The 24,143-nt window shown below is 43.0% G+C and overlaps 1 protein-coding gene across 2 annotated transcripts; it reads left to right on the top strand.

Moving 5' to 3' along the window:
- Positions 1–11,889: 11,889 nt before the first annotated feature.
- Positions 11,890–22,296, top strand: mgat1b (alpha-1,3-mannosyl-glycoprotein 2-beta-N-acetylglucosaminyltransferase b). Of its 2 annotated transcripts, XM_086137423.1 has the most exons (3): positions 11,890–12,242; positions 15,249–16,412; positions 19,089–22,296. In XM_086137423.1, exons 2-3 carry the CDS (start codon positions 15,573–15,575, stop codon positions 19,788–19,790), a joined length of 1,542 nt encoding a protein of 513 aa, XP_085993549.1. In that variant the 5' UTR covers positions 11,890–12,242; positions 15,249–15,572; the 3' UTR covers positions 19,791–22,296. The 2 variants fall into 2 exon arrangements, with proteins under 2 accessions (XP_085993549.1, XP_085993550.1); XM_086137424.1 differs by lacking the exon at positions 11,890–12,242 and having other exon boundaries at positions 15,185–16,412.
- Positions 22,297–24,143: the final 1,847 nt, after the last annotated feature.

The raw sequence follows: 24,143 nt of genomic DNA, 5'->3' as shown, positions 1-24,143 counted from the left end.
GATTGACTTTTTGTGACTGTTGCGCTTTGCGGCATTAAATACATTGCAACGGAGACCTGAAAATGTCAGAGGACGACGCGCAAGCAGCTGCCATCCTGGCAGGAACCCACAGTGAGGATGACCCAAGTTCCTTACATTTGGGTGATGAAGGTAACTGCGTGATCGCATTACAGTCGCAAATTAGAGAACTCAGTCGAAAACAGGAGGCTGTCATGTCAAGCCTTGCAAATTTGGGTAATGTTCATCCCAGATCAATTGTTTACATCCCAAGGGAAAAACACATTGTACCTTTTTCTGGTGAGATTGGGAAATATGTTGACACTGTTGATGAGTTTATAGAGGAAGTAGAACGGGCAATAAGAACAAGAGGTCTACAGGAGGAAGACCAAGTAGACTTAATTCTTTCGCTGTTAAAAGGTTCAGCCCTAGAAGAGGTTAAACTGTGCATGCGAGGGCAACCTAAGACGCCCAGTGATGTATTTTCTTGTTTGCGTGAAGCCTTTCGAGAAAAACGTGTACTGTACCGCAACTCCTACACGCTTTTTATGCTCGCAGACAACTTAATGGAGAAGAATTGCGCGAATTTTCACATGCTCTCTCACGGCTGCTCAATTCAGCCCTCCAACAGTCGCCTAATGTGGTATCTGATGCTCAGATAGCTCTTAGAGACCAGTTCGTTGAGGGAGTGCGAGACTCCACCTTGAGGCGTGAACTGCGTAGGCTGCTCCGAGAGAGACCAGAAAGTAGTCTATTAGATGTGAGAAAGGAGGCAATGATGGGGCCCCTGAAGACCAACCACGTCACACTAGTGTTGCAAAGCACAGAAACCTGGTTAGTGACCACAAGGATATGACTTTAGAGAAGAGAGGCACGACCACTGAAGTCCAAACTGATTTATCCGTGACCCTGCAGGAAGTAGTTAAAATAATTGCCCAACAGGGAAAGGCTATTAGTGAATTGACAAATGCAATCCGTGGACTCACCATGACCAATAGCAGACCTAAAGTTCAACCCAAGTACATGAGTGACGGCCAACCAATTTGTCTGCGATGTGAAGGTGTTGGACATATTGCTAGGCAATGCCCGGTGACACGCAAACCCTCATATCAACGTCCTACTGTGCCCAGCCCGCCAGTCCAGGGAAACGGGAATCCTCCACTGTTGTGAGCCGGACAGTGAGGGGTTGGAGTGAAGGCTCAGGTAATTTGTTGACGAGAGAACGTTTTATAGAGAGGGCTGTAGGCGAGTGCCCCGAAGTAGACATACAGATTGGTGGAGTCCCCTTGCGATGCATACTTGACTCTGGAAGCAATGTAAGCACCCTCACAGAAAGTTTTTTCAGAAACTGTCTTAATGGAGGAGATGAAGATATGCACTGTACTGCTAAATGGCTTAAACTAACCGCAGCAAATAACTTGCCTCTACCCTATTTAGGTTATCTTGAGTTGGATGTGCAGGCAATGGGAGTCAGGATCCCTGAGTGTGGATTCTTAGTTATCCAAGACAGCACAGATGAGGCTGGCCAATCTTTTCAGGGAATTATTGGAATGAACATTACCAAGCGATGTCAACAGTTGGCATTGGCACTGTTTGACACCACTTTGGGTGGTGAATTGGATTTTGCCTGGAAAGAGGCCTTTCAGCGCGTGCAAGAAACAGAATTGGGAGAGAAGGTTTCAGCTGCTCGTGTCATAGGAACAAGCAAAGTTAGAGGACCGTCTTTTTCTGTCGCAACAGTCTACGCAAGGGGCCTAAAGAGGTCGTTCAATGATGCTGTAAGCATGCTGCTTGAACCTGGAAATAGCCAATTACCAGGAGGATTGATTGTGGTACCAACAGTAGTCTCTTCCCACAGCAATGTTTTCCCAGTCCAAGTCGTCAACTTGTCTACAGAGGACATCTGGTTAGCTCCAAGAACACGGCTAGGTATTCTAAGTCAGTGTCAGTGTAGGGAAGGCGATCCCTTAGAAGCGAATTTTCGACAGATTTCGGCCAACCACGAGGAAGTCACAATTAGTCGGAAAAGTGTTCAAAAGTCAAACTGTGACGTACAGGGCTTACTAGACTGGTTGGACATAGGTGGTACAACGACCCAACAGGTAGAGTTTAGGGGGCTCCTGACAAAGTATGCGGATGTGTTTGCTCTACAAGACGAGGACTTGGGATTTACTGATGGGGTTAAACACGAAATCCCCGTTGTTGATGAAATCCCAGTCAACCAAGCATACCGTCGCATCCCACCTAATCAGTATCAGGAAGTCAAAGAGCATATATCAGAGTTGTTGAGGAAAGGTGTTATTCAAGAGAGTTCAAGTTCCTATGCTTCACCAGTCGTCTTGGTCCGAAAGTCAGATGGCTGTTTGAGACTTTGCGTTGATTATAGGAGGCTCAACTCGAAAACGAGGCGGGATGCTCTTCCACTCCACCGTATCGATGAAAGCCTGGATGCTCTAAGTGGCGCCAAGTTCTTTTCCACACTTAATCTCGCCAGTGGGTACCATCAGGTGGCAGTACATGAGAAGGACAAACACAAAACGGCATTTACCACACCTTTTGGTCTTTATGAGTACCTTAGAATGCCTTTTGGGTTGTGTAATGCGCCCGCCACTTTTCAGCGACTAATGCAGACTACAATGAGTGACTTGGCATTTCAGATCGTACTGGTCTATTTGGATGACCTACTGGTCTTCTCACCAACCTTCCATGACCACCTAGTGAGGCTAGAGACAGTTCTGAAGCGATTGAGGGACACAGGCCTTAAGGTAAAGATTGAGAAATGTCACTTCCTAAAAACGGAAGTGAAGTTTCTTGGTCACCAGGTGTCTGCGGAAGGCATAAAAACAGACCCGGATAAAATAGGTGCAGTGAAACAGTGGCATATCCCTCCTACAGTTAAGGAACTCAGGTCTTTCTTAGGCTTTTGTAGCTATTATAGGAGATTTGTTGAAGACTTCTCTAAGATCGCTGGACCGCTTCATGACGTTGTTAGCACCTGTGCAGCAGAAAATAGTCGGGCCAGGGCTAGCCAGTTGTTTAGGTCCGCTTGGACACCTCAGTGTCAACAGGCTTTTGAAGCGTTAAAAAACCGTCTCACAAGTGCACCCACACTAGGTTATGCAGACTTTACTTCACCTTTCATACTCGAGACAGATGCTAGCAATTTAGGTTTGGGTGCAGTCCTTTATCAAAAACAAGCGGGTCAGAAGAAGGTGATATCTTTTGCAAGTCGTAGACTTAGGGGTGCTGAGAAGAATGATCAGAACTATAGCAGCATGAAGCTTGAACTCCTAGCACTGAAGTGGGCAGTGACTGAAAAGTTTAGGAGTTATCTGCTTGGGTCCAAGTTTATAGTCCTCACAGATAATAACCCTCTGTGTCACCTTCAGACTGCTGACTTAGGAGCAACTCAACAGCGCTGGGTGGCTCAGTTAGCAATATTTGATTTTGATGTAAAGTATCGTCCTGGCAGATGTAATACTGTAGCTGATGCCCTTTCTCGTCGACCGGTGAAGGATGAGCCAGAACCGACCAGTGAAGATGCAGAGTTTGATGGTAGTGTAGCAATTTGTAGCTCCCTGAGGACAGGGACGGTTTTAGAACCAGAGTTGGTTTTGGCAGGAGTTGAGACCCGTATGATCAGACAGCTGCAAGCGTCAGAGGCCAATGAGACAGTAAATGATGAAACTGTTCAAGATAATACCCCCACACTGCCGGGATATTCCAAGGAAGTACTTCAAGGATTTCAGGCTGCCGACCCGACTCTCAAAGTGGTGCGAGACTTTTGGAGCCATCAGAGAAAACCATCTTATCAAGAAAGAAGGGGCCTTTCAAAGCCAGTGCGCGCTCTGCTAAAACAGTGGCCCCGTCTCAGAGAGAGAGATGGACTCTTGTACCGAGTGATTAACGATGTTCACCTGGGAGAATGCTACCAGTTGTTACTACCTGCCTGTCTCAAAGATAAAGTTCTCAGAAGCGTCCATGACCAGATGGGACATCAGGGTATAGGGCGAACATTAGGTCTGCTGCGGCAAAGGTGTTTCTGGGGAGGCATGCATGAAGAAGTTGAGCAGTGGATAAAGAAGTGCCAGAGATGTGTTTTGACCAAAATGCCACAACCAAAGATTCGGGCCCCTCAAACTCCATTTTTGGCGACTCGGCCACTTGAGGTCGTTGCTGTGGATTTCACGACACTGGAACGTGCAACAGATGGGCGTGAAAGTGTTCTCGTGATAACGGATGTATTCACGAAGTTCAGTCAGGCAATTGCTGTTCGAGATCAAAAGGCAGATACTACTGCAAAAGTCATCCTGAATGAGTGGTTTCTCAAGTATGGTGTGCCAGAACGCCTGCACTCAGACCAAGGCCGGAATTTTGAAAGTGCTGTCGTGGCTGAGTTGTGCAAGCTCTATGGAGTTAACAAGACCCGAACCACACCCTATCGCCCCCAAGGCAACCCACAGTGTGAAAGGTTCAACCGAACCCTACATGATCTTCTACGTACGCTTCCACCTGAAAAGAAACGCTGTTGGCCGGAACACCTGTCCGAATTGGTCTATGCATATAATATGACTCCACACTCAACAACGGGACATTCACCCCATTACTTGTTGTTTGGCATCCATCCTCACCTTCCAGTGGATGCCTTGCTGGGCCAAGAGCAACAAGTCAAAGATGATACAGTCGACTGGCTCGCAGTACACCAGGAACGACTCAGAGATGCACATGCCCGGGCAAGAGAGATGACTGAGAGCAAAGCGGCTGAGAGAATGGCCCAGCAACAGGAGAAAGTCTACTGTCCACCTGTTGATGTGGGTGAACTGTGTACCTACGTTTCAGGCCTCTCGGAAGAAATAAGATACAGGGTGCATGGGCCTCGACCATGTACAAAGTTGTGGAGGTACAAGGAACCACCTACACAGTAGAGACCCCAGATGGAGGACTGACAAAGAGGGTGCATAGGTCCAACCTCCGTCCATGTGTGGGACCAGCGCCGGAACAGAGAAGCCCTCGCCAAGCACCTGTTAAAGAACCTATCCCAGCTCCACCATCAGAAGACAAGGCGGATGATATCGAGTTCGTATTGGTTGAAGAATTCAATGAACCACTTGCGGAAGAGGAAGTTTCCCAAGAGCCAGATGATAACGGGTCGGGCTCGGGCGGCCCGATTTTACCTCTACGCCCCCCAACCCTCAAAAAAAGTCAAAAGTACTGTTTGTTTATTGTTTATTGAACATATAAAATATGCAGTACAATGCTGCAACAAGTTGGCAAAAAGTGAAAGCAAGCAAGATATAAAAAGGAAAAGAAAATAGTCATCATCACAAATGATATGTTGAAAGGAGTAGGAAGAAGTAAAAAACTTATCCAGTCCTACCCCTTGTTATATATTATGTGAGTTAATCATTTTTCAATACAGAAAAAAAGGAAAAAGTCTACATTTCAAGTGCTTTTACCCATATGTGTACTAATCTTATCTGATTATACAACTTTGGATTTATTTATACATACTCATTCTAACACCTTTATATGTCGATTTTCTCATATTCATAACAGATAGTACTTTTCAATTCATTTATCAATGTAATTCTGATGTATTTCTATATTTTATAAATATATCAAATATATCAACTTAATTCTGATTTATGTAATTTTCTTGTACTACTCACTTGAATTTGTTTTTGAACTCGGCAAGCGAGTTACTCATTTTCAGGTCCGTTCCAAAATTGTTTCACATATTTACACCTGTTACAGATACACTCCTTTGCTTGATGTTCGTTCGTGTTTTGGATTTTTTTGTATAGGTCAGTACCCCTTAAATTATAACAGCTTTCTCGAATTTCGAAGAGTTTCTGGATGTTTTGGCAAAGGAGATTATTGCGTGGTTTGTACATTAATTGGGCGATTTTGAAGTCAACCAGGTCATAAAATTTAACTGTATTTAATTTGATATAGTTGATTTGTGGGTTCCGTATATTTGGATCTAGTAATTATTCTGATTGCTTTTTTTTTGGTAGTTTTAGAACAGGGAGTGTGTTTGTTTTACTAGCGTTTCCCCATATTTCTACGCAATAGGTCATATAGTTAGTTAGTTAGTTAGTTCCGCCCGCTCCTATTTGGAACATTGGGCGACGAGCCTCCTCCATTTGTTCCGGTCACTGGCGACCCTTCTTGCTCCATGCCAGCTGACACCCATCTCACTGAGGTCTTCTTTGGCAGTCCGTCTCCACGTCTTCTTTGGCCTACCTCTCTTCCTCTTTCCACCCTCTGGCATCCAGTCCATGGCCACACTTGCCGGTCTCTCTCTTGGCAGCCGGAGTACGTGGCCGATCATTTTCCTTCTCCTTTCAGAGACAATGTCTGACAGTTCAGCCACTCCTGCCCTCTTCATCAACTCCTCGTTGGTGATGTGGTCTCTCCATGAGATCCTCAGGATGGATCTCAGGCAACGCCGATGAAAGACATCTAACTTGTTGGTAATGTTGGCTGTCTTCATCCATGTCTCACAGGCGTAAATCGCTGTTGGGATAACCACTGACATATAGAGGCGTAGCTTGGTGGTCGTAGTGATGGCTTTCGATGACCAGATGTTGCGGAGGCGTTGGAACACTCCCGCAGCTTTACCAAGTCTACTGTTGACGTCTTTCTCCACACCACCTGTATTTGAGATGTTACTCCCAAGATATGTGAAGCTGTCAATGTACTCTATGTCATGTTGGTGTAGAGTGAGTGGTTGAAGGTGTTGGTGCTGTCCGACGGCCATGGCCTTGGTCTTTTCCTGGCTAATTCGTAAACCGACCTTAACTCCGTGCTCATGCAGATTGTTGGTCAACTCCTGGAGTGCGGGCTGGGTGTGACTTAACAGAGCCAAATCATCTGCAAATTCCAGGTCAGCTAGTCTGCTCCCTCCCCACTTGATACCAACTTTTTCCCCTGTGATGGACTTCCTCATCACAAAGTCAATTATGATGATGAAGAGTAGGGGTGACAGAATGCAACCCTGTCTTACACCAGTGACAATGTCAAAATCATCAGTTGTGCCACTGTTGGTTTTGACACAACAGGTTGAGTTGTGGTACAATGACCTGAAGATGTTGATGTACTTGAGGGGTACACCATACAGCTGGACGATCTGCCACAGTGACTCCCGGTGGATGCTGTCGAAGGCTTTCTTGAAATCGATATAGTTGATCATGAGTGGTGTCTGAAGTTCTTGGCACTGCTCTATGATGTTTCGAAGGGTAAAGATCTGTTCGGCGCAAGACCTTCCCTTCCTGAAACCGGCTTGCTCTTCCCTCAAGATGTTATCCACTTCATCTTTAAGGCGATGTAGCAGGACACTGCAGAATACCTTGCTGGGGATTGACAGCAGTGTAATGCCCCGCCAGTTATTGCAGTCTGCGAGGTTTCCCTTCTTAGGAAGCGTGACAATGACCCCACGTCTCCAGTCGGCAGGAACCTCTTCAGCATGCCAAATCAGGTTGAACAGGTGGGTAAGGCTCTCCACAACAGCGTCTTGGCCGTGTTTCAACATCTCGGCAGCGACCTCATCGAGTCCCGGTGCCTTGTTGTTCTTAAGGCCCTTGATTGCTTTGGCAACCTCAGTCTCGGATATCTCTTTCGATGTAATATTTAGAGCTGGAGCTGGTGTCTCTTGATCGAAATTGAAGAGCACGGGAGGCATTGGTTGGTTGAGAACCTCCCTGAAGTGTTCCAGCCATCTTGCTTCTTGCTCCTCGTCGCTTAGAAGTGTCCTGCCATCCTTGCTCCTGATTGGCACGCTAGAGCTGCTCCTGGAGTTGGTTAGCTCCCACACGATCTTGTATAGGGTCGTCGTGTTGTTGTTCTCGGCTGCTTCCTGTGCCTCTCTTGCTTTCTCTTCTAGCCACTGTCTTTTATCCTTCCTGCAACTCTTCTTCACTGCCCTGTCCAAGCGCCTGTACTCCTCATCTTCCATCCTCCAGCTCCGGAGCCTCCTCTTTTGTTCTCTTTTTATCTTGGCCATTTTCCTTTCATCAATCAACTTCCAGGTGTTGTCTGTTATCCATCTCTCTTTGTTGGTACCCCTCTTTCTGCTGATAACTGCTTCTGCAGTTTCAGCAATGGCACAAGAGAACATACTCCACTGCTCCTCAATGTTTGCAGGGTGTTGTGATACCTTGAGCTTCCTACTCAACTCCTCACAGAAGCTTTCTGAGATGTTGTTATCCTTTAGCTTGTCCACTGCGTAAGGTCTCTTGGGCTGCACCTTTTTCACCTTCTTCAGCTTCAGCTTGATTTTACTCACCACAAGGAAGTGGTCTGAACCCACATCTGCACCTCTGTGGGAGCGAACGTCGAGCAATGACGAGCGCCACCTTGTGTTGATGCAGATGTAGTCCAGTTCGTTCTGGGTCCCGCCACCAGGTGAAACCCAGGTTACTTTGTGGATCCGCTTGTGCTCAAAAAAGGTGTTGCCAATGCTGAGGCCGTTGGTACTGGTTAGCATCAACAGTCTCTCCCCGTTGTCGCTCGTGGAGCCTGCAGACCCATGTGGTCCAACTGTGGCATTCAGGCCCCTTCTGTCATTATCCAGTTTTGCGTTGAAGTCTCCAATCAGCATTTTGATGTCATGTCTGGGGATTTCCTCAAGCACGGTCTGGAGCTGGTTGTAGAAGGTGTCTTTATCGTCCGCTGAGGCAGCTTCGGTTGGGGCATAGACTTGTACGATGGTTACTTTGGCATATCTGGTGTAGAGCCTTGCTGTAATAATCCGTTCATTCACCGGCTTCCATCCAATCAATGCTTTTGCTGCACTATTGGAGAGGATGATGCCGACTCCATGGGAATGGTGGTCTTGCTTCCCAGAGTACAGAAAAGTTGCTCCATCAACCACGAGACGCCCTTGCCCCGTCCACCTCATTTCACTAACGCCTAAGATGTCCAGGCGATAGTCCCTCATATTCTTCAGCACCTGGTCCATGCGACCAGACTGGAACATTGTGCGCACATTCCAGGTGCCTACTAGGTCTAGGCCTAATAGGTCATATATGGAAGTAATAATGAAGAATATAATGTATGCATAGATCTCCTATTCAGCACATCCTTACTTTTATGGAGGATCCCGATGGTTTTGGATATTTTTCTTTTAATGTTATCTATATGTGGCTTCCAGCATAAATTTGCATCTATTACTAATCCAATAAATTTATTTTCATAAGCTTTTTCTATTTCAATTGAGTTTACCTTATTTTTTAACTTGGTATTTGATTGGTCTCGTGCCAAAAACAATTAACTTTGTTTTTTTCAAGTTAAGTGATATTTTATTTCTGTCCAACCAATTTTTTAATTTGTATAATTCATTTTCCAGTTTCCAGGAGCTGTTTCATATTTTCTCCAGAACAGTAGAACGTTGTGTCATTGGCAAATAGGACACATTTGAATTGATTTGAGACACTACATATGTCATTTATATATAAGATGAATAATTTTGGACCAAGCACAGATCCCTGGGGAACTCCATGAGTGATCTTCAGTTGATTTGATTTTTTTCATTGTTGAATTGCACATACTGATATCTGTTTTCTAAATAACTTTCAATCCATTTATATGCTACACCTCTCATGCCATATCTTTCTCATTTATTCAATAATATACTATGGTCTATTGGATCAAAAGCTTTTTTTAGATCTAGAAAAATCCCAACAGTAAATTCTTTGTTATCTATATTAGTAGCTATTTCTTCCACAAGCTCCATAACTGCCATTGAGGTGGTCCGTTTTTCTCTAAAACCGTATTGATTTTCACTTAATAGGAGATGTTTATTTATAATGTTATTAAGTCTGTGTGAGAATAGTTTTTCCAATATTTTTGAGAATTGTGGTAACAGTGATATTGGTCTATAATTTGTGAATAAATGTCTTTCTCCACTTTTATAAATTGGAATGACTTTTGCAGTCTTCATTTTTGTTGGAAATCTACTGGCTTTGAATGACAGGTTGCATATACTGTATATGTGAAAGGTCGCACAACAAGTTCTATCGTCTGTTTTACTATTGTCATATCAATGTTCAAGCAATCAGTTGACTTTTTATTTTTAAATGTTTTTACAATATTTAATACTTCATTATGATTCACAGCGGTAAGGAACATTGTGGAAGAGTTTTTTTTAAATGTATTTATTTATTTCAAACGTGTTTGTTGAATCAGGAATTTGTTTTGCTAGGTTACTGCCTATATTAACAAAATACTCATTGAATTCATTAGCTATTTCTTCGGTTTTCTCAATTGTATTTTTGTCTTTAATAAAGTACTCTGGATAATCTGCTTTTTTTTAGCTATTTCTAATGACATGATTAAGTATTTTCCATATTTCTTGAGTGTTGCTTTTATTTTGCTCTAATAATGCATGATAATTATCTCTCTTACTAGTTCTTATAATATTTACAAATTTATTTTTATAGGTCTTATATTTTATTTCAGCATCTTTAGTTCTCAATTTTATAAACGATTTGTATAAATTGTTTTTCTTTTTACATGCGTTTTCTATGCCTTTTGTTATCCATGGCTTACTTAGGTCGTTGTGCTTTCTGGAGACTTTGGTTACTGGAAAATGTTTGTCATATAAGAAGGTTATGGTTGTCTGAAATGCGTCAAACGCAGTATTTGGATCTTCATTCGAGTAGACCTCGGACCAATTTTGTTTGTCTAAGTCTAGCTTGAAAGCTGCGATGGAATGTTGGGTTCTGAGTCTTATTTCTGATATGTGAGTTGTTGATTTAGTTTTTTCTATCAAAATAATTATAAAAGACTGCAAAGACCGGTAGATGGTCACTTATAGCGGTGAAGAGAAGTCCACTCTCCATTTTATGGTCAATCTTATTTAGAAATATATTATCAATGTGGCCGTATCACCTGTTATTCTACTGGGTTTCAGAATAACTGGGAAAAGACTGTTGCTACTAACAACTGTAAATAGCACTGCGATTTATCCATTTTTGTATTTATATTGCACTTAATTGAACGGTGTTTGTTTTTTTTTCTTCTTTCTGCCTACATTCTTGCTGCTGGAGGCTGTAAATTTCCCCAGTGTGGGACAAATAAAGGATATCTTATTTTATCTTATCTTGCTATACATAGTATTTCCAAGGTCTGTTGTATTGTATGTCCATTTAGGTTTAATATGTCGATGTTAAAATCTCCACATATTATTTGTGTTTTCTTATCATTGGTATAACTGAGCATATCTGTCAGTTTTTTGTTGAATGTCTAGAGACACGATCCTGGTGTCCTATAAATACAATTTATGATAGTATTAGATGCCTTGTTAACATGTATTTCAGTGGTTAGGCATTCCATTAGGTTTGCTATTGTGTTTGTCAGACTCACGATTTTATTGCACCGTAGAGCGTTGTCTACATATATTGCAACCCGTCCTCCTTTTTTTCCCCCCTATTTGTTGCAATCATTTCATATCCTTCGATTCTCATGTCACTTGTTTTTTCATTGTCAAGCCAAGTTTCTGATATGGCAATTATTTTAAATTTATTAAATTTAGTCAAGTATTCTTTAATTTTTGTGAAGTGTTTTATTGAGACTTCTACAATTTAAGCGTATTATTGAAAGTGTATTTTCCAGTTCTACATTTGTGTTAAATTCTTCGTCCGTGTAATACTCTGAGTTTTTTTATTTATTCTGTTGATAGGAAAAGCCTCAGACACTAGTACCTAATTTAGTATGTCGTGGAAGACTTCTCTTTTAGTCAGAAACTATCTAGAGTAGACGTTGGGTAACGTAAAGATGGCCATTGACGGAAATTTCGGCTCGACTCGGGTATCATTACACACGAGTCGGTAATCCGGAAGTGTAGTCAAGTGAGAATGCGTTGCCGTCGTCACAAGGTAGGAAGCTCGTGGCACAAGCACCCGGAGCGTGCGAAACTAAAACCACGAGAGTCTACCTCCCTACCACTCACTGTAAAGTAACATTGTGGATGCGCGCCAGGCCACTAACACTAACACTCCTGACTCGAGAACTGAATATTCCCCATTAATATTTAGCAGTTGGTGGATTGCACAGACAAGAGACCGTGTCGGAGCCGCTGTGTGCCAGCATCGAGATGAGCTGCGAACGTGATAGCGAAACGGGAAAACAGGGTGGCTAACGTCAGCTAGCTACAAACGAGCCGGACCGGACTCGGTGTGAACCCGTTCACCCCCTCTAGTATGAGAGGCACACCGTTTTTTGTTGGGAGCGGCGCGTACGAGGTGAGTGACTTCCCCCCGCGGCTTGCATTCAAAGTGTCCTCGGGATGAGCGGCTCGTGAGTCGCGGCACCGATGGGTGTTAGCCAACAGGCTGGGGGCACGTCGGCACGGCGCATTCGTGTGTTGTTTCGACTCTTACTTGGACGTCGGTCGAAAATTACAAGAGAGATGACTGACACCCTGACAGCATTTGAAGAGTCCCGTTTTGCTGCTTCAGCGGTGGCTAGCATAGCATACCGAATGCAAAACAGTTGGGAGTCATCACAATCACGTCCCGGTGGCCTAATGTTGGCATTGTTGCGCGATATGTATCACAATTCCATTTCAGTTCTTATGACAATATAGCGAGAGGCGGTGCCTGGTGGGTACTAATTGGCTCTGTCACGGTGGGAGTCATGTGAAGCATTTCTCTCTGGTGCCTCACAGCTGGTTGGTGGGGAAAGGCTGCTGTCTGCTGCTTCTTGGCAGCTCCACGTCTCCGTGGAAAGCTGAAGGGAGTGTTTGAAGGAGCATAGAGTTTCAGCTGGTACAATTTGGATAGGAGCAACAGTTCCCTCCCGCTGCCCATCCCTCTTGTTCGCAGTCATCCGCCTCTTGTCTGCAAATTTGAACTTTCAACAGCTTTGCAAGGGTCGGACATGTCATCTGTGAGCTGCTCCCAGGTCAAGTACAGATAAGGTTTGGACAAGTTTTGTTCTGTCGAAGGTCGATTCATATTTTGTGCTTTGTGTCAGATCTCGATTCATATTTTGTCTTCCCTGACATTTATAGCTTTCTCGTGCAACTCAATCCTGATTTATTTGTACTGCTGGTGGAGGCAGTTCAGTTAGACTACAGACAAAACTGCCAACGCCTTGCAAAAAGGCATAAACATTAAGTACTGTACTGGTTGACTTACTGACTTAAGTTTATGCCACAATTGATGAGTAGAATTTTGTGAAGTAGTTGTCGTGAATGCTTAAAAGACTGCAATTGAAAGTAATGAAGTCGATCAACTCCGATTGAAGTCGATAAATTAAAGGGGAAATCAACCCCAATTACTTTTTTTTTTTTTTCAGTTCATGCAGCCCCAAGAGTCCAAACATGACATTGTGATGACTATTACGTTTGCGGAATATGAGATAAGCAGTAAAATCCATCAGTTTTTGTCCATCTCAAGGGGTGGCCATTTTACCACTTGCTGTCGACGGAAAGTGATATTACACAGTTGTTCAGGGCTCAGCTTCAGAAAACAGTGTAGTGATATTAAAGACCTCACACTCACATATGTGGATTATTCACACCCTTTCAGAACACCCTCATAGTGAGCCGCTATTTCTTTAAACTTACATTTCTATTAATTTGATGGTTGCTAACCATGAACAAGCCAGGCCTGACCAACAATAGAACCATTGCCCAACCTCACACATGATTTGTCTTATCAGTTGAATCACCTGCGGGAAAATAGATTTCATCTTGTCTCAAACCAGTGGACCGCAGTTCACATCCATCCTAACAAGATTACTGTGTGTGTGAGTGTGTGTGTGTGTGTGTGTCTATATTTACCAATGCTAATTGGTTTATAATGCTAATGCTGAGGATCTCACATGGAGAGGTTCAATGTATACCACAGTGATGTACTATTCACCTACTACTGTCATCAGAGTACATCATCTTCATCTTTTCGCAATGAAGTTTCTAGACTGTAATAAGACTGAAAAGCCAAGTAATTTAATTTGAGCAGTGATGTGCATTGTAATATTCTTTCACGCATAACGGCGACGGATGCTTGATGTTATTCCGTTTTTATGTGGCATAAAGGTAGCATGACGGGCACTCAGTGTGCACCCATCTGGTTTCTTTGCCAACGTCAGCGCAGTAATCGTCTTGCATTGTCCACTAAGGATGAGAGATTACAGTAATCAAAATCTAATTGTGATTTCAAATTTGGCATCTCAAGATCACAAAAAAAAACAAAACAAAACATTATCAGCAAAGATAAACAACGAACGTGTGGTGTGCAAATTCCTGCTTTGCTAACGCACCCTGAATGTTGCAACAAGTGTGTGAAGTGAGTTATTCTGCCCTGAGCGTGCTTTAAGCTGTTTACCGAGGCACGGGGTGAAGATAACTGTCAAAGTAAACACACAACAAAAATAATAACACATGTTCTAGATTTAAACACAACATACGCTTCGTTTTAGAAACACCGCCAATGTAAATGCTCGCAGTGAATCCTTTTGACAAGCTAATAGAAAATTTGCATTGAGATCCAGGAGTGATATTTGTGCATAAAACGAATATTCAAACACAGTCACTGCAGTAACACATACAGACAGGTAAGGCCAAACAAAAAAGATAGTGTGTTTCCGGTAACATGAAATTTCAGCATAGGGTCGCGAGGTCGGACAAATTTTATTTATTTATTTTTCATTGGTTTTTTTTTTTTCCATCAAAAATTTAAACAAAATAACCATAAAACAAGAAGACATTGAACCCGCCGCTCCGCAGCCGCCGCCGCCACCTTTTTAGTTTTCTCCCCGCTCCGGACTCGGGGGGGGCCGGGGCGCGCCGCCGCCTCTGCCGACGTCCTCCTCCGCCCTTGGTGTTTACTCGGCCCGTGGTGTTCATCAAATAGTTCGCAGACTTTTTTCGATACATCAATGGATGCTATTTTCTTAACATTGCGGTGCGAGCATGCAACTGTAACACAGAAAACGCGGTTTAAACTGTCGTCGCAGATCGCGGCCGCCGCCATGTTTCAATGTTATTGACAGACGACAGGGCAAACGACGTACGCGCTCAACTTGAATATCACGAGAGTTTGCACCGATGTAAACCCTCTACACAAAAATGTAGAGGGTTGTTTGAAAAAAAATGCAGACCGTAAAGTTTTTTTTTCGACGTAGAAATTCTCGGTCGGTCGGGTTACCGGAAACGCGTTACTTTTTTTTCTACGCCTAATATAATTATTTACTAGCGTACATTATGCTGATTATTGTTTTTTTTTTTTCTGGTCTGTTTCCAGGATGATGGCTAAAGGATAATGTACAAGGAATCGCCTTCCCTCAACCCAAAGTGACCCAAATCCCACCCCCCCCCCCCCACCCATTTTTCTTCGGCATTTAATGGAGCTGATGTATTCCGCAGGAAGATTGTGTGAATTTGATCGCCCGCTTCTCCTCCGGGCACCCTCGTCAAAAGAAGACAGGGTTTAATTTGGAATGATGTGACCAGACCTCAATTCCTGTCCAACAAAGGATCTGTAGGACTCTTTCTGCTGGCTCCAATAACGTGTTTCCCTGACTTTTATCCTTTTCCACAACCGACTCCCTTTTAGTGTTCTTGGGCCATGGTTCGAAAGAAAGGTTCCCTTATATTATGCGGTGCTTTTCTGTTTGTCACGTGGAACGCTTTGCTTTTACTTTACCTTTGGGGACGCCCACCGATTGGCCGCCTCGGGGAGGGTGATGGCACCGAACCAGGAGGAAATGAGGAGTGGGGTCTGATCAGAGGCAAAGGAAGCCGGACCAACCTGGCGGGGGAGGTGATCCAGCTGGCAGAGGAAGTTGAAATTCAGCTGGAGACCCAGAAAAAGCTCTTAAAGCAGATCGAAAGTTACAGGGCAGCATGGTCCAAGCGCAAAGATGTTGGCAAAAGAGAAATGGCCGTCAAATCCGAAGCGGTTCACCCGCCCCGGAGGCCTCCCCTTCCTTTGAAAGACAACATGGATACCAAGGATCAACCTCGAAAACACCCTCACAAGTCTTTTGTTTCACTCGCCCCAGACGCTCAGCGTCAGTCCAACGTCATCGAGACGGTCAGCGCTGACAAATTGGCAACTTTTGTCGCGAGCCCAGACGTTGTCATTCCTATCCTAGTTATCGCCTGCGACCGAGTGACCGTCAAACGGAGTCTTGACAGACTGATTCAGTACCGGCCTTCCCAAGAACTCTATCCTATCATTGTCAGCCAGGACTGCGGCCATGCTGAAACGGCCAATGTCATTGGCTCATACGGCAGTCAAGTGACACACATTAGCCAGCCAGACCTCTCAGACATCCGAGTACGGCCGGAGCACAGGAAGTTCCAGGGCTACTACAAAATTGCCAGACATTATCGCTGGGCGCTCAACCAAGTGTTCAACACTTTCTCCCAGTCCACCGTGGTCATAGTAGAGGACGACCTTGAGGTGAGTTCTCGACTGCTTCTGTCTTACTCTGATAGCGTTTCCCGTACCTAGACGGTACGGTGCGGTTAATCGTTCTCAGCTAAATTTATACCCAAGCATAATTTTGTACGAAGAGTGGTACCTCTACTTATGAATGTCTTTTCATATGAAATGTTCAAGTTACGAAACGCCTCAACAGGAAAATATGGCCTCTTGTAACGAAAGAAATTTCAAGATCCGAAAGGTAAAAATAAGATAAGATAAGATAAGAAAAGTTTATTCGTCTCGCAATGGAGAAATTACCAATTCACAGCAGCAAAGTTATGAAAGGAAGAAGTAGAACAACAAAATATAGGAGCTGCTGGAAAGGCAGCCACTCTCGCGGCGCCATTTTGAAGCCAAAATAACAAAAATAACGCAACACACAACAAATACAGTAGCGACTGCTTCTTGCAGCTCCGAGTTTCCTGAACGCAACATACTTATAGCTGCTCTGCCATTGGCTATTCCCGAGCATCATCCTGGCATCCCATTGGATAAGAGGGACCTACCGTGTGTGTAGATCAGGGGTGGGCAAACTTTTTGGCTCGGGGGCCGCATTGACTTTTAAAATTTGACAGAAGGGCCAGGTCAGCACGAGCTATGGTACATTAAAAAAAAAAACTGCATTTGTTGACAGTCCATATCAAACATCAACAGAACAAAAGCATGAAAGTACGATATTAATATACTTTTTTTAAATGACAAAAGTGTTGTTGATGACCTATTTTAACCTGTGCATCGCTGCAGATGGGTTGTGATCAGACCAGTAGAAGTAGAGCGATACAGAGGTGGTCGAAAAGATTGCCCCCCCCCAACCCCCCCCCGTGTTCTGCAACTTCAAGTCAATGCGCCACCTGGCGGTGAAATGCCTGTCATTACAAGTCCAATTGAAATGAATGCAATCATTCACATCGAACCTTAATTGTGGACCAACCTTCGGCGGGCCGGATTAAAAAGACCAACGGGCCAGATTCAGCCCGCGGGCCGTAGTGGTGTAGATAGATAGATAGATAGATATGTGTCTATGCAGTGTTATTCGCCCCTTGGGCGCCTTCCGATAGTTTTACGTAAATGTGAATCACCCAGAAAAAGTGTTTACCAGTCGGGCGATCGCTCACTATGCTGTTGGCCTTGGACATTTTCGAAGGATTGTTGAAAGTTGACAAAAGCAAACGTCCTTGGATCAGTTCTTTACAAAATGCCAGGCAAAAAACACTTCCGAGGGAGGACATTGACAATAGAGGGCAAAAAAATGATGAGGACCATCATTTTTATTCTTTGTTTCTTACATTATGCACAACTCTCATTTATTATGCAAGAATCTAATTGAAACATGTATTCCATAGTGTTCCATAGTTTGATGCATTTTTATGCTTAAGAAAACATTTATGTCTGAATTTTCGGGGGGCTTGGGACGGATTAGGGCATTTACATGGCAAACACGTCTCTACTTACAACATTTTCTAGTTAAGAAATTTCTTCCAGAACCAATTAATTTCGTAAGTTGAGGTACCACTGTATACTGGCCGCTTTGCATTATCATATGGGTTTCCACATTATGATACCGGATATTTGCAAAGGAAGGTGTCAATTTTTTTTTCATTACCTTTACCGGATACGGCTAGTCAAACAGAATAGATCACGTCACATGTAAACAGTATTTTTCCATTCAGTTCGGGTACTGAATTTGGTTTCATTCTAATCGGAATACAAGCCTACATGTAAACCATCATGACTGATGAGGATGCAGTATCAGGGCGCCCTCGAACCGTTTCATTGGTTCCCTGTGACGTGTTCAGAAATTTCATTGATCAAATGCGATGACGCTATCGCTAAATGTGTTGGTGACACGTTAGTAAAAATCTAGAAATGAACTACGTCGCATTTAACCCTTTCAGGCACCAATAATGATAACCTGTAACCTGATAACATGATAAGATGTCCACTGTAGTAACCGCTGTCCCTGAGAGGGTTACAGCCGCAGGGTTCAAAGCCTGTGGGGGAAACTGTGTCTTATAGTACAGTGGTACCTCCACTTACGAAATTAATTGGTTCTGAAAGAAGTTTCTGAAGTAGGAAATTTCGTAAGTAGAGACGCATTTTCCATGCAAATGCCCTAATCCGTTCCAAGCCCCCCGAAATTCAGACATAAATGTTTCCTAAAGCATAAAAAGGCATCAAAATATGTAACAAATACATGTTAAAAGTAGATTCTTGCACAATAAATGAAAGTTGTGGATAGTGTTAAAAACAAAGAATAGAATAAAGAACGATAATTTAACTCAACTGCATCCTCATCGGTTTTTGCCCTCCTTGGTTCATGTTCTCTCTCACAAGTGAAGTGGTTTTTGCCTGGCGTTTTGTAAAGAACTAACTGATCCAATTAGTTGACTGATCCCTCTTAGCCAATGGGATGATGCTCAGTAGTAGCCAATGGCAGAGCAGCTATAAGTATGTTGCGTTCAGGAAACTCGGCGCTGCGAGTAGCTGTCCATTTCATATCTTGAAATTTCTTTTGTCAGAAGAGAATATTTTCCTGTTGAGGCATTTCGGAACCCGAAAATTTCGTATGGAGAGAAGTTTGTAAGTAGAGGTACCTCTGTAATGTCATGTGAGACATTATTTCCACAAATCAACCTTTTTGTTCTTCTTCAGGTGGCACCGGACTTCTTTGAGTATTTCCGTGCCATGTACCCAATCCTGCGAGCCGACCCGACCTTGTGGTGTGTGTCCGCCTGGAATGATAACGGCAGAGACGCCTTGATCGATCCATCCAAAGCCGCTCTTCTTCACCGGACAGACTTCTTCCCCGGTCTGGGCTGGATGCTGCTTAAGGAATTGTGGGAGGAGCTGGAACCCAAATGGCCTTCTGCATTCTGGGACGATTGGATGCGTCTGCCAGAGCAGCGCAAGGACCGCTCATGCATTCGCCCGGAAATCTCCCGGACGATCACCTTTGGCCGAAAAGGTGTCAGTTTAGGTCAATTCTTTGACCAGTATCTACGCTATATTCGACTTAATATGGAATTTGTGCCTTTTACCAAACAAGACTTCTCTCATTTGCTAAAAGACAAGTATGATGAGAAGTTTATCAAAGAAGTTTACAACGCCCCACTGGTGAAGATTGAGGAGCTGCAACAGGGGGGAAGTTTAAGAGGACCTGGTCCTTACAGAGTCAAATACTCTAGCAGGGATAGTTTTAAAGTCCTTGCCCGGAATCTGGGGGTGATGGATGACTTGAAATCCGGAGTCCCGCGGACAGGCTACAGGGGTGTCGTCAGTTTCCTGCACCGCGGTCGAAGAGTGTTTTTGGCTCCGCCAGAAGGTTGGACGCAATATGATGTCAGCTGGAGTTGAGACAGATCCAAAAAAAACCAAAAAAAAACTAAAGTGTCGACAAGACGAGTCATGCTCGGAGGTGCACCTCTTGGGACCCAAGAATAAATTCCAACAGCACGCCGGCGGGACTATGAGCTTGCCTGTTTGCCAGGAAGCTTCCTAAATGAGGCGCTCGCTCAGGATCAGCTTGCATCGAGGCCACCAAGACAAGAATCCACCGGGTTAAATGTCACGAAAGGAAAAATTCCACTCTTGAACACAGCGAAAATGGCTTTTGGCAAAGTGCCTTTCTTTTTTTTTTTTTTTGGGACCCATTGGGACCCTTTGTTTTTTTTTGTTTTTGTTATTTCTAACTTGATTAGAAATGACAAATCCACATGTTCACAGCCACTGTAAATAATCGTCGGCAAGAGAGGACGTTGTGGATTTGAGTCAGCCGGGAAGGTTCATGTTCCGATGTCAGCGGAAAAGAAAGTGGAAGCCAAAAATCGGAACAGACTCGGGAACTCCGTCAATATGCACATACGAAACTGAGCGATAAGGTGAATTAATGCAACGATCATTCATTAAATCTGTGAAATAATCAGACAGAGATGACGATTCCTTTTATTACCTTCTCCGGTTCACATCTCACCAGTGGAACAATCGCAAAATTCCACCGAGTGGTCCAGTTCAGTTTTGATTTGCCCGTACGATTTCTCACAGTCGACCTTTTGTACGATTTGCCGTTGCTTAGCTATTTTTAAAACAAGCCGTCACCAACAACTTTGTGCGGCGATTGTTGTTTTCGCGCTTCTCCAAAATTCTTGTGAAAAGATTTTTCCGGCGGATCCTATTTTTATGGAAGTACAGAAGCCGAGTTTATTTTTGGAATCACTTCAATACATTTTTTAAAAATGTGTATTCATATACAAAAAATACATTTCCTTTCTTCTGTTCCAGACTGCCATATACTGTAGACCAGGGGTGCCCCAATACGTTAAAAAGATGTTAAAAAAGTGTAAGTTGGGGGTTCGTTGTTTTTGAATGAATGGCTCTACTTTACGAAACGGCAAAGGGAGAGATGGATTCCGTTTGAACCGCAGAGCGATCGACAACACGCTTTCGGCAACTCAAATCACTTCCTGCTTTCCCTTCCTTCAACAGCCAATCAGAAGCTATCAACATAAAAACATTTCTAAGCAATTCTTAAACAACATAATCCAATTCAGGTCATCTTATCGTGAAAGAATACGATGCTCAAACATAAAATGATCATTCATAATATAACATATGCTTTGAAAATGTTGGGCACCCCTGCTGTCGACAGTTCTTTTGCCCGGTTGGATTTCAATATTGTATCGCGAGGAAGTTTCCCCACGGCTATTTTCTAACATGGGGTGGCGATCGGCGTGTCACCCGATACAAATAGCAACAGTATTTTGAATTTGCAAGACAATTTCGACTAAAAAAAAAGAACTGAGCTGTACTGCTTTGTGGAAACGAAGCCTCAGAAAAGTACGTGATGATGATAGCAGTTGTGTAAATGCAGAATAAGTATCTTATCGATGAGAATTATATGGCAGTCAAGGATGCAGGCGCGATGGATTTTTTTGTTTGTTTGTTTTGTTGTGGTTGTCGCTTGAAATTCCAGCGCTGTTGTCCTGAGGGTACTTCTTGAAGCAAAAAGCTAGAGATCAATCTCCCAGTGTTTTCTTCTGCTTCAAACAGAATCATTCCTGTGTGTTGTTCATTTCATATCGAAAAAAAACCCCCAGTTTTCTTTCATAAACAGAATGACACGTTCCGACACGCCAGGGATTTTTTAAATTTTATTTGATAAGTAGCGTAGTGGAGAAATATCCAAAGTGTGCCACCTATTGCATTTCGTGATATGGCGCGGCTCTAAGTTGGTGTCTTTGATTGATTCTTGAATATGGTCAAAAGTATTGATGATACTTTTAGATGGGCTGATAATCTTTTTCTTTGATGCATTTCATTTGAAAAGATGTCCACTGTTTTTTTTTTCTTCCCTCTGTAGCATATTTTTAAAATTAATTTCCCGTTAGCGTGATTGTCCGTTTTCAAAGTGTTCAAAGACTGCATCCAACCACTCGCGACAGTTGACTGAATTTCATCCGTTTTAAGATAATTGCGGGAGGATTTTGTCCGTGGTAACCAAACTGTCTTGAACTTGAAGTTTAAAACTTTTGCCAAGCAGAGTGACGTTTCACCTGGATGCCCTGATACAGGGCAGGTTGTAGTTTTCATCCAAACCATGGTTTGGTCAGCTTAGGTTTGTTGAAAAACCGAAATGATTGTCTGCTAGGTTTGTGTGTGTATGTTTGTTTGTTCGTTTCAGCTAACTTAAAAAAAAAAAAAGGCTGGTGAGTGTCAAGAAATCATCACTGTACTGTATTAAGATTTGGGGTGGGGGTGCTATCCATAAGATTGATTGACATTCTGTTTGGTGATACGAAACACTGCCCGTGTTTAGAACTTTAATACATTATGAATAAAATCAGCTATTTTGATATTTGTGCAACTGTTTGCAGCTTTCTTACTTTTCATTCGGTTGTGTATGTGTATGTGTGCATGTTCAGATGAATTCAATTGGGGCTTTTTCCTGATCACGTCAATGCTACGAGACACACATTCATATTCATATTGTTGGGATTTTTAAAACAATATATTCTGATCATGTACCGCTATAATTGGGGTTCCTGCACACCCATGAGTCTCAGCCATAGCTTGGGGGTCTGCAAAATAATTTCCAGTAATTTATGTTGTGGGGAAAAAAGAAGTACCCTTCTTATCTCGGCTTTAAGCCAATACAAAGCTCCCATAGGACTGATGAATCACAATTCAGACATCCTTCCATATGTGCTTTTACGTAGTCTTGAGAGGCAAAGTGACCTCTAAAATATTTGTGGTTTGAAAGTACATCATTTGGGTGAAATTTTTTTTCCCCCCATGTCAATGAATAAATTGACATGGGGGGAAACGGAATCAAAGTGTAATTTTCAGTACTAAAAGAAACTTTTGCATCAGACTGAATCTGCTATTAGTCAGCAGTTAAAGTCATGACACATTTGGAGAGCTGTTGCACCAAGTGATGACCAAGACATGAATCATGGCTCCAACAGGGGGGAAATAAAAGCTGACAGTGGGCTAAAAGAAAAGCAATCATGGAATGGATGAGTGGATGAAAGTGATATTCAGTGACGAATGACCACTCTTCGTTCAGCAAGATGATGATGCTGGAACTTTTGTTTGGTTCTGTTCCAAGGAGATTTCCAAAGATGACTGCCTAAAGAAAATATCAAACGTTAGGCAGTCATTGGCGATATGGGGCTGCGTGTCAGGTCAAGGCACAGGAGAGATGGCAGTCATTTCATCTTCAATAAATGCACATTGAGACTTTGAACATGTTTCCATATTGAAAGGATGTTAATTTTTTAAGAAGATAATGTATCTTGCCAGAAAGCAAGAACCCTAAAAACTTCCCTTTAAACCCTTTCAGGGACAGTGGTTACGACAGTGGGCAGCTTATCATGTTATCAGGTTACAGGATGCATGAAAGGGTTAAGAAATATGGACAGTTTCCTGCAAATGTTTTCATCAGGCTGTTGCATTCTTCTTTTGAAATGCTTTTCCAGGGCTTTACTGTAGCCTCTTTCAGTTCTTGTTTGCTTCTTGGGGGGTTCTCCCTTCAGTCTTCTCTTCAGTAGGTTGAAATGCATTCTCAATTGGGTTATGGACTGATGGTGATTGACATGGCCAGTCTAAGACCTCCCCCCGCCCCCAATAAAGTCCTATGTTGCGTCGCCAGTGTATTTCACTGACCGTATTTTTCGGATTATACGTCGCTCCCGATTATAAATCGTACCAGCCAAAAAATGCATAATTAAGAAGGAAAAAACATATAAGTCGCATTTTTGTGGGAAATTTATTTGATAAAATCCAACACCAAAAACACACATATCATCTTGAAAGGCAATTTAAAATAAAAACAAAACATAGATTATAAACATGAATAAAAAATAGAACAACAGGCTGAATAAGTGTACAGTATACTAATGTTACATGACTGACATTCCTGGTAATGTCAGTAACGACGTAACATATTAAGAGTTATTCAGATAACTCTAGCATAAAGAACATGCTAACAAGTTTACCAAAATATCAGTTTCACTCCAAATCCTTAAATCCAATGAAATCTTCATCATCGGTGTCACTTTTAAACAACTCCCCAAACTCGGGAGAGAGACGATGCGCCGCTTCCTCTTCTACGTCGCTTACGTCAGACTCATCGTCGATTTATCAACACAGGCTGAGGGCGCCCTCTTGTGGTTTAATGTTAAAATAACGTGAAATGAAAATCGTGTTAAT

Source organism: Hippocampus guttulatus, chromosome 18 (assembly GCF_054856545.1).
Source record: "Hippocampus guttulatus isolate MCC_2025c chromosome 18, RoL_Hgut_1.0, whole genome shotgun sequence".
NCBI lineage: Eukaryota > Metazoa > Chordata > Actinopteri > Syngnathiformes > Syngnathidae > Hippocampus > Hippocampus guttulatus.
Note: the sequence above shows the minus strand (reverse complement) of the source record. Positions and strands in the feature narration are given on the sequence as shown.

Coding starts and splice junctions, on each gene's coding strand:
- mgat1b (XM_086137423.1), top strand. CDS start 15,573: ATGGTTCGAAAGAAAGGTTCCCTTATATTATGCGGTGCTTTTCTGTTT. Junction 16,413..19,088: donor TAGTAGAGGACGACCTTGAG/GTGAGTTCTCGA, acceptor GTTCTTCTTCAG/GTGGCACCGGACTTCTTTGA.